The sequence below is a fragment of the Alternaria hordeiaustralica genome (genome assembly GCF_023758085.1).
Source record: "Alternaria hordeiaustralica strain BMP 2776 chromosome Unknown scaffold_4, whole genome shotgun sequence".
NCBI lineage: Eukaryota > Fungi > Ascomycota > Dothideomycetes > Pleosporales > Pleosporaceae > Alternaria > Alternaria hordeiaustralica.
The window spans coordinates 640,585-651,560 of record NW_026056776.1 but is presented as its reverse complement, the minus strand read 5'-3'; the positions used below and the strand labels follow the sequence as shown (position 1 = coordinate 651,560).

At 50.2% G+C, this 10,976-nt stretch overlaps 3 protein-coding genes across 3 annotated transcripts; 2 read left to right on the top strand and 1 right to left on the bottom strand.

The window, feature by feature from the left end:
* Positions 1–1,504: 1,504 nt before the first annotated feature.
* J4E84_003007 (uncharacterized protein) lies at positions 1,505–3,013 on the bottom strand (the record flags this gene model as incomplete). The annotated part of the gene is made up of 1 exon (XM_049385625.1): positions 1,505–3,013. One exon carries the CDS (start codon positions 3,011–3,013, stop codon positions 1,505–1,507), a length of 1,509 nt encoding a protein of 502 aa, XP_049246502.1.
* A 667-nt stretch (positions 3,014–3,680) lies between these two features.
* On the top strand, positions 3,681–5,329 carry J4E84_003006 (uncharacterized protein; the record flags this gene model as incomplete). Its single annotated transcript, XM_049385624.1, has 2 exons — positions 3,681–3,979; positions 4,111–5,329. 2 exons carry the CDS (start codon positions 3,681–3,683, stop codon positions 5,327–5,329), a joined length of 1,518 nt encoding a protein of 505 aa, XP_049246501.1.
* A 742-nt stretch (positions 5,330–6,071) lies between these two features.
* J4E84_003005 (uncharacterized protein) lies at positions 6,072–9,413 on the top strand (the record flags this gene model as incomplete). The annotated part of the gene is made up of 1 exon (XM_049385623.1): positions 6,072–9,413. One exon carries the CDS (start codon positions 6,072–6,074, stop codon positions 9,411–9,413), a length of 3,342 nt encoding a protein of 1,113 aa, XP_049246500.1.
* Between the last annotated feature and the right edge of the window lie 1,563 nt (positions 9,414–10,976).

Sequence of the window (10,976 nt, the reverse complement as noted above, 5' to 3'; positions counted from 1 at the left end):
ATCGCAGAAGGCGCGCCGTGCCCCCTAAACGTCATGGCCCGCTCTGCGACGGCAACGAGGCTTCCGTGACGATCGCGCATCTTCTTCTAGAACAGCTATCTCCGGTAGCAGGAATATCAAATCATGGTTTTCAGCGAGAGGCGGGGCATGAGGTACTGTAGTCGAGAGGTGATAACGTGAGGAGATTTCAGTTCATGTTCCACGAGGATGTCTCCGGCAGCCCGAAGACACCGCTAACCCCTTATAGGCTTTGTACTATTCAAGACTTACTCTTGTAGAGAGTAAGAAGGTGCTAAAAGCGACATTATAATAATATATAGCTAGTATATAAGTAGTAGAAATTAGATAGTTTAAAGTATAATAAAAAAGTAGTAGTTAGAAATTAAAAGTATATTATTGTTATAACTGCTTAGCTATAGACTACTCTAGATCTCTCTAGACCTCTCTAGACTACGCTAGCCTACGCAAGCGTAGGCTCTACTAGCGTAGAAACTTAGAGAAACCTCTTATAAGTAATAGCTCTACTTAGATTATTTAGTAAAAGTTTACGTTTATATAATTTTATATTAACTTATTCTACTTTTATAATTATATATATAAGAGTATTAAAGAGCACTTAAAAAGCTAAAATAAATAGTACTATAATTATAATATATATAATAAATAATTATATAGTAGTAAAAAAAAGTATACTAAGTATATAAGAAAGTATTTAGAAAAATTTCTATTTTTATTTTTATCTCTAAAACTTAAATATAAATAAAATAAAATAAATAATAATAAGTTAAAATTTTTTCTTATAATTAATAAAAAAACTAATATTTAGTTTTAAACTAAAAAAATTAACTATAATAACTTATCTTCTAAACTATTAGCTAAAAAAAAAAAAGCTAGTATTATATTTATATAGTATTAGAATAAAATAGAGCTTAAAAACTAAGTAAATATATATAAAAAAGTATATTTTAAAAATATTAAGTATTATAAGTAATTATAATTATATTATATATATAGTACTAACTACTATAAGTAAACTAATAAGTAATAATAACTTTTTTTTTATAAATAAATAAAAGTAAATAAATAAAATATATAATTAAGTTACTAATATAGTAAAAAAAAAAAAGCTATTAAAGAAAAAAAACTAAATATTTATAAAGAAGCTAATATAGTAAAAAATACTATATAAAGTACTATAGTTATAATAAAAGTAATTATCTATATATAAGTAAAATTAGTTTAAGCTAAAAAAAGTATTATAGCTTAAGTACGTAATATATAGTATTATAATTATACTATAAAAGCGCGTTTAAAGTAGTCTTAGTGTAGAGTAGTATACTATTATTATTATTATAAGCGTTAAAATTACTTTATAGTAGCTTAAGGCTGCAGTAGCAAGTTAGTAGGGTTGTTCTAGCTTAGACTAGAGTCTAGGTCGAGGGCCCCAAGACTTGCTTAATACCACATGTCTGCACTACACGGCTGATTCTTGACTACTTTGGCTCTAGGAAACCTTTTTCTTCAACATGTAATCTCCACCTTTGACCGCCTTGTAGATGCCATAGAGTCCACTTAAGAAAGCGTTGCTCTTCACGATGCGTTTCAGCATACCTTTCAGGCCTGGACCGAACTCTTCCTTTCTTCCTCGGTCTTTGACCTTGTCCCATATTGTCGGCAGAGAATCTGCATTGTACTTGCTGCGTAGCGTATCATACTCGCGCTTATCGTAGACTTGCCACCATTCGTTTTCGGTGTAGAAAACTCGGCTGTATAGCCACTTCAGTCCACCCAGCTCGCGCATCTTTGCTTCGATCTCACGATTTGCGCGAACGTATTCAGCCTCGTTTGAAGAATAAGGGCCCCAGATACCAACGCTGATGTATTTGCCGTCATAAACGCCCTTCTCTTTCCCACTGACAAGACCCTCGAACGGCTTGGGATGACCCATCGAGCTTCTACCATCCTGCCGTAGCGGACACAACCAGAGCGGATATATGTTGAAGGCTTGATCTGAATACTGCAAGAAAGATGCAGTGTTGGCGGCTGGGAACGCGATGTCGTGGATTATGAATCGATCCGTGTATCCGGACACATGTAATGCATGATACATGATCCTCGTGTGCATAAAGTAGTCCAGCAAGAAGCGTGTGAACCACATGAAAGGAACCATAAACTGCTTGTAAGCATACATTCCCATCCAGAATGCTCCTCGATCATAACGAAATAGGTAGTCTTCCACAGGGACAAGCTCTTTCGTGATGATGCCTTTTGCCGCAAGCTTCTTTGCGCGTATCCAAAACCACTCGTCCCATGGTCTGGAGAATCTTTGAATCGGCAAGTCCGGCGTACGGTCTTTGTCAACGAGGCGCCCTGTTACTACCACTCCGGCACCTTTGGAGAACAAGACTCCGTCAACGTAATCGTTCCTTTCGTCGGTGGTATGGTACTGAATCTTATCTGTCGCGTTCTCGAAGGAAAAGGTTGGATGGTAAGTAACTTCAACCAGCTTCTTGAGAGGAACAAGCTGCATCTCCACCAGCGTGAGCACACCGAGTGTTCCAAAGCTACCTCTTAAACCCTCAAATAGCTCTTGATTCTCGTTCTGGGATGCCGTGACAAGCGTGCCATCTGCCAGAACCACTTCCGCGCTCAACACTGTACGGTCGAAAAATCCGTACTTGAAGCTGCTACTTTCTCCTGCTGTGCCTACGAAGCCTCCTCCTACGGTGATGCCTGGGAACTCCATAACCACAGGAGGCAACAAGCCCGCCTTCATGGTTTCCTTGACCAAGGCATCCATAGGGACATTTGGTTCGACAAGCGCCGTTCTTTTTTCTCTGTCGATGGATAGGACGTGATTGAGGGAGCTTACGTCCACGATAGCATCTCGGTCGAAATGGGCATGACGGGTGCTGTTCGTGCTACCATGATAAACACGAAATGCGGTCTTGATGTGGTAGAAATGCTGTATGCGAGAACGTACTGTCTCTACGGTAGCCCGGTGACTGTCCATCTGGAAGATGGTGTGGAGCCGACTGCAGCGATGCGATTGGTGTTGCTTTCCTGCGTGATATGTGGCTGCGAGATGAGGCTGAAGAGGCTGCGCTAGTAGCAATCGTACCTGCCCGCGGATCCACGAGATCGAACCACCAATCTTTCTTTCCTACTATCGCAGTCGCGACAACAGTATGCTGAAAGCTGCCAGCTACTGCCTGAGCCGTATTTCGTATTCAATGCGCAAGCCAAAACCTTGGGGGTGGAAGAACCTTCCCGAACGCCGTACGTCAGCGTTCTTAGCGAGTGGATCGTCTTCCGCGCTTCCGGTCCCTATGGGGCGCCCGATTTCATCACCCAAGATGCGGAAAGTGACGCCCGCGCATACGTTCACGACTGTGGTATCTCTAGAGCACCGTCAATGACAACTCATTGCCTGGATATTTACAATGGCTGAGACCATGAAGAGGAATGCATACGGATCCTTCGCCCCACACCCACACAAGAGCGGCTTTTGGTCCGGGGCGAATAGTCAGATGGTGACTTTAGCAGGATCCAACGGGTAGTGGAGAAGGCTCAGCCCTGCAGCTTATGTATACATCAAAAGCAACGCCACACCATGTTCCTTTCATCCTCGGACCGCCCGACAATATCGTTACATCTCATTGCATCATTACACGCACACTATGGATACTCATAACTCTACAGTAGCGACTCTGGCATCGCAAGTCGCCCGCTTCAGTGCATCGAAGACCCCATTCCGCATTTACCATGGTTCTACACTATCAACACGCAAATCGTCTCGTGATCGGAATCAGATTATCGATGTCAGCTCACTCAACCATGTGCTCCAATTTGATGAGACTGAAAAGACGGTATTGGTGGAGCCGAACGTGCCGATGGATAAACTTGTGGAAGCTACAATGGCCAGAGGTTTCCTGCCGAAAGTCGTCATGGAACTCCCGAACATTACAGTCGGTGGTGGGTGAGTGATTAACGACAAGACGTAGCCCAGTCGTCACTCGTGCCCTCCATCAAGTTCATAGTGATGAACACAAAGCCGAAGACGTCTGAGCAAATTACATGGCATGGAAAACTGCTAACTAAGATCGACAGATTCGCTGGCACCAGCGGCGAGAGCAGCTCCTATAAGTACGGGTTGTTCGATCGCACCATCTCCGGCATTGAGCTTATCCTAGGAAACGGCGACGTAGTATGGGCATCGGCAGAAGAGAACCGCGATCTGTTCTTCACGGCAGCAGGAAGTTGCGGAAGTCTAGGTGTCATTACCCTACTTAAAATGGAGCTCATCGACGCACGTCGATACGTTGAGTTGGAGTACATTCCAGTTCGCTCAACAAATGAGGCCGTCGAGCAATTCCGACGCTACCAAGACGATCTCGAGGTCGAATACATGGACGGCATCCTGTATTCGATGACGAGTGGCGTGATTATGATCGGTCGCCTGACGGATGGTCATGATGCTCCAATGAATAGAAGGATTCAGAGTTTCGACAAAGCGACAGACCCCTGGCTATACATGCATGCAGAAGACATTCTGAAGCGGGCCCAGGACGAGAAAACAACATACAAGGAGCTTGTGCCTGTTCAGTCCTATCTGTTCCGCTACGACAGAGGCGTCTTCTGGTCAGGGCTGCGCGCGTTCAAATACTTCGTCACGCCCTTCAATCGTCTCACGCGCTTTCTACTAGATCCTTTCATGTACTCCCGGACCATGGTACACGCTCTGCATCGCTCAGGTCTCGCATCCCGAACTATCATTCAAGATTACGGTGTACCATACGACGCGGCGGAAGAATTCGTTCGATGGACTGATGAAAGGACGGGCATCTGGCCGCTCTGGCTGTGTCCAGTGAAGTCGGCGCCTCGTGGGGAGCGAAGCTTCTCCCAAGGTAACAATATCAAAGACGATATTCTCCTCGACGTGGGTATCTGGGACATGGGACCGAGCGACGCCCACGAATTCATCAAGCTGAACCGAGACTTTGAAGCCAAAGTCACGGAACTAGGTGGCATGAAGTGTCTGTACGCGCATGCGTATTACACGGAGCAAGAGTTCTGGGATATCTACGACGAAAAGAAGTATATGGACCTGCGGAAAAAGTACCACGCCGAAAGCTTGCCAAGTGTTTTCGACAAAGTGAAGGTGGATCTGCAAGGCGTTGCTGGAGGGAAAAGCGTGGTGAAGACAGAGTCGTGGAATCAATGGGCATACCGCCAGTTCTGGGATACATGGCCGCTTGGTGGGTTGTATGGGGTTGCGAGCGCAACGAAGGGGTTGTTTTTCCAAAGCGACTTCTTATTGAAGAAGTGACAGCGCATCGTACCGAAGATGGCTGGATATCGGGGAATGCGTGGGGAGATCCATTGCATCGGCATGCGCCTCAAAAGCATCGTGATGCACGCCAGGGCCGTGTTGCCCTGACAGCTGGCTGCAGGTCTAGAAGAATGACGATCGGCGGACTAGAGGCTCAAACGCGTCCTGTACTACGTGAATGGCTTACGGTGACGTTGTGCGCATGGTATAATGAGTGGACAGTGGCTGATGGGGGTGGTAGTTCACATACAACAAACCGGTTCACAGCCTGTTTCAGTTCAGACGGGAGATGGCCATGGGTGAAAACGCGTAGAGGGCGCCGGTAGTCGCGTGTACGTCAGGGCTGGGTTAGCGTGAAAGCTCGACCACTCGCGGCTCGACTCACCGCAAGCTCGCATTGACGTAGCAAAGGTGCTAGCCTCCACCCAACCACCCCATTTCGCCCACCACAGCAGGCGCCCGTCAACCATTTTTTGAATATAGACAAACTTGGCCCTGTCTCTCCCCGTACCCCACCACACCCGCGTCCTCCGCTCCTTCCGCTTGTACCAACTGCAACAGTCGCTGTTGCCAGCCACGGGCCGATTGACGATCTTGCTCTGTTGACGAAATTTTGGCCAGGTACGCAGCTCCAGCACCACGTGTCGCGACCATTCACTGCCGCCGCCCGGAAGCTCCCGTTGTCTAATACTGCATCCAGAAGGTACTCGCAGCCAGAAAACTGCCCAATCGCTCAACCATGGCGCGCCTCAGTGGCCTACCATCTGAGCACCACCACGAGGGTCCCGGTGACGCTCCTCGACGCAAGCGCGGCCGCCCGTCCAAGAACCAGACACCCACCGACGACATGACGTCTGCCATAAAGCGAACCGCGTCGCCCTCGGCAGAACTCTCGCAAACGAAGCGCAGCAAGCGCGTCCAGGCCGACGACGACGAGGACCAGATCGCCGAAGAGATCCAGCAGTCCTTCTCGCGGTCGCAGCAGGGAGACAACATCAATGTCGAGCAGAGCAGCACCACCACGCGCCGCTACAACCGCCGACACTCGGAGCCTCCTGTCGCCGTCGACGAGGACGAGGACGAGCTCATGTTCAACCGCCCTGCCTCTACACAACCCCTCCCTGGCCTGACTCCCCATCTCGACCGCGTCGGTGCCTCCCGCAGCCGCTTCACCAACACCCGCCGCTCTCGCATGTCTATGCCAGCTCAACTTCACATCGAACGCGTCGACGAGGTCGACGAGACCAACGGCAACCGCGTCCAGTTCGCGCCCCTCACACAAGTCCTCGACGGCCGCGCCCGTCGCCGCCTCCGCCGAAGCCATTTGAGCCAAGAAGTAAATGACTTCGAGGACCACCAGAAGAAGGACAAGAAGATGTTCCTGGAGCTACGTCGCCAGCTGAAGGCGCAGGACGACAAGATCAAGGACCTCGAGTACCGTCTTGAGGCCCGCCGACTTGGCGAGATCGACCTCGAAGACGCAGACGCCAACGATCTGCAAGTGGAGCTAGACGAGGCCCGCCAGCAGATCGACGAACTGCGCGCGTCTTCGTTATACAACGGCGACGACAACGAGCCAGTTGAGCTGTCCGACGACGAGGATGGTCTGGTCATGGTCAACCCCGAGGAGCTGAACATGTCGCAAGATCTCGACATGGTGACAACCCCCACCGGCGAGTACTCCTCCCGCGCGCTGGAGATCTCTAGCCAGATGACACTCGAGTCTCTGCCGACCGTATCACAGCTCAACCGCGACAGCCTGACTGAAGGCGAGGAGATCATCCTGGACAAGATTGAAGACGAAGCTATCGAGCGCTACGAGCGGGAGCTGAAGCAGATGAGCAAGGCCCTGGGCGAATCTCAAGGTGCGCTGCGCCTAATTACCATCGAGCTGCAGAACCTCCGCTTCATCGAGGCTGGTGCTTCCTCTCGCGAAATCCTCACCGAATTGCGCCATGGATTCGAGGACCTTCGCGCCGAAATCGAGAAGTTCTTCCCCGGTACCACTGTTGGCCTTACCAACCAACAGCTTCTTCAGAAGGTCCCAGAGCTCTTCAGTGGCATCTTCTACGAGCTCAAGCAGAAGCTCACTCTTATCAACAGCTCCCAGAAGACCGAAGTGCTTCTCCGACGACAGTACGAGGGTGTTCTGGACTTGCTTGGCGACTCAGAGGAGCGCGTGAAGCAGCTTGAATCCGAAGTATTCACTCTCGACAAGGCGAACGAAGACAAGGCGCGCGTCATCCTTGATCTCGAGGAGCGCAACGCTGCCTTGACCTCACTGTCGGCCGAACAAGAGCGCCAGCTTGCCGAGCAAGATGGTCACATCGCTGGCCTGCAAGACGAGAACGAAGAGAAGGACAACTCCTTGGCACAACTACGTGAAGATCTCGAGAAGTACCGCGTCGACCTTGACACCGTTACCGTCACCGCAGCTGAGTTCGAGACGACCCACCACGAGACGATCGCTCGCATGGAACAGGAATACACCGAGCGCATCCAAGCTCTGGAGACCGATCTCGGCATCGAGCAGGAGGGCCGCGATGCCGCAGAGGCTGACGTCGCACAAAAGAATACCTACATCGAGGAGTTGGAGGATAGCATCACACGCATGGAGACCGATGTTGATAACATCACCACCGACATGGCTACACTGAGGGAGCGTCTAGCTGCCCAGACTGCCGCACGCGAGTCTGCCGAAGGCGAGCGTGATGAGCAGATCGAGCAGGTGTACCAGCACGCCAACACCATCGAGAACCTCAACGAGACCATAACTGAACTCAAGGAGCAGCTTGCCGATACCCGCGAGAACCTGGCTTCCGAGCGGGCTCAGCGCGAGAAGACTGAAGCTGATCTCGACGAGGCGAATGACAAGATCGAAGATCTCAACACTCGTCTTCACGATACTGGTCTCCAGGCTAATGAGCTGCGACTCAAGCTGTTCCAACTCCAGCAGGAGAAGGAGAACGCCATTGCTGACCTTTCAGAAGAGGCCGATGAGCGCGAGCAGGATCTCAACGAGCAGCTTGCTGCTGAGTCCCAGCTCCGTCAGACGAAGGAGAAGACCATCACCCAACTGGAACAGCAGATCCTTGGTCTCGAGAGCGATCTTGCGACACTGGAGAACAACCTGGCCGACATGACAGACGCCCGCGACCAGCTTGAGCAAGATCGTGACGTTCAAGTTGCCGACCTTGCTACTCAACTCAATGACCTGAAGAACAAGTACGTCGCGCTGGAGAACTCCACCAACTCGACCATCACGTCGCTCCAGGCCAACATCACGGACCTCAACAACCAGATCCAGCGTCAGCAAGCCGAGATCAACGATCTCTTCGACCAGGTCACTGAGAAGGAGCGTATCTACCTGGAGGACACAACCGCTCTCAAGGGCAAGATCAACAGCCTTGAGGATGAGCTTGCTCTCCAGAAGGGCGAGAACGAGGGTTACCGCAAGGAGAACCTTTCCCTTTCAAGACGTGTTGAGGCCGAGGCTAATGAGCTGTTGAACATCGTCGGCGCTCACGCCACTGAAGTCGACTCCCTCAACACTGTCATCAAGACACAAGAAGCCACCATCAGGAGCCTCCAAGACGCGTCTGCGAAGCGCAGCACAGAGTACGAAGAGATGATTGAGGAGCGCACAACCGAGCTCACCGAGATGCGTCTTCTCGGCGATGCTCGTCTCGAGACCATCGTTCTCCTCGAAGCTCAGATCGAAGAGATGAAGGAGCGCTTCCGCCTCGCCGAGGAGGACACCCGTGCCACCATCGACGCCCTTACCATCTCGCAACGTCAACTTCAGGAGCAAAACGAGCGTCTTGCTGATGACCTGAAGCGCCGCAACCAGGACGCTCTCCAGGCCATCCAGGAGATGAAGCTCAAGCGCATTGAAGTCAAGACTCAAGGCGTTGATCTTCACCGTGTCGCCACTGGCAAGGTGTCCAAGGTCAGCGAAAAGGTCAAGATTGGAAAGAAGGGCAAGAAGAAGACCACCAAGCGCCAATGGGACTCCGGCTTCGGCGTTGATGAGAACGTTGAGGATGACGAGCTCAACGGAGAGGAGCCGCTTGCTGCATAGATTGCTGCGACTTGCCATCTGGATTCGCATGACGACGTTTGAAGATTTGGGGGTTATCTTGTTGCTGTCACTGCAGGACGGTATTTCTTTCTTGTCTTATTCTCCTTCACACCTTTTTTGGACACATCACTTTGGGCAACAGATTGTTTCATTTGTCATGAAAGTACCCGGCACTGGCATTGCTACCTCACGACTCGACGACTTGGCTTCATCGCTTTGTTTGTTAGGACAGAACGGCGGTAACGATATCGCGGTTGTATTGCATAGCGCACGGTGTCACTGTTACGGTAATGGGAAAAGAAGTAGTGTAATGACCTCTTTGTATCTAGTACCGGATTTTTCTATTTGTTCATCAATACCATCATTCTCCAAAACCCTCCCTTGCTTCGCATCCTTGCTTCCGTGGTTGGTCTAGACCTTGGCGTGGACCCGAGTGAACGCGAACTGTCAGCATGGATCTTCCCGATCTGTCCTCGTATCCATGAAACAGATCTGCAACAGCGTTACGTTGCCCTCAAATTCGGTCCGCGCCCAACCCATAATCGGTGCTTGCTAAAGTCCCGCTCATTTAATCAATGGTTCTCCTTGGCTATCTTTTTCCTTCTCGCATCATCATCATCATCGTCATCATCATCCGACGGTATCTTGCGGCAAGCAAACCAACAATCCAGCGAACATGGGTAGCAAGAGCTTCGCACCTTCCGGTCCTCCTCCTCGAGACGACGAAACCGTACTTTTCCTCTTCATCGCGTTCGCCATTCTCATCGTCCTTTTACTCGTGCTGGTGTTGATATCGTGTCAGACGTGGATGTTGTGGAAGATGGCGAAAGCGGTTGTCGAGCAGGACACTCAGATCGCGCGGCGAAGTGGAGGACACGCTGGGTCTGCGTATGGAAGCAGCGGGGGGAAGAGAAGCAGTGTTAGGGGCAGTGTGAGAAGTATTTACGCGGAAGATGAGGAGAGGAAGTTGATGAGTGGAGGTAGTGGTGGGAGTGTGGCGGAAGGGAAGAGGAGGACGGGCGTTTGGGGGCAGGGAGGGTGGATTTAAGATAAGGATGTTATGACTGAGGATAAAATATGGGGTTCAAAAATGGCTCGAGGACTGGTTATGTTATTTGCTACGCTACGAGGATGCGATAAAAGAAAGGGCAAGAACATGAGGAGATAGGAGAAGGAAACGCCGTACAACAACACCCGCACACCTCATACCTTCGGCTTCAGTAACACACCCTTGAGCACGCGATATTCCTCCCTCAACGCCGCTACTTCCTGTCTCAGCGTCCTTTGGTCTTCAGCCAAACACGTCATTTCCTCCGCCACCGTCCTTACTTTGGCAGTCACAACACCCGAACCGTCGTTTTTCGCTTTCTCGGCGGGCGGCCCGTCGACAGCATGTGAGCGGTCGAGAAACATACGAGGAGTAGGCCGCGAGTACAGACTAGTCGGCGAGCTGGTAGACATCGGCGTACCCAGCGCGTGGATACTAAGTTGATGTTGCGGTGTCATGGGCGCATTTGACGATGCTGACTGATCGGTATCTTCAATGACAGCATGAACCTGGGT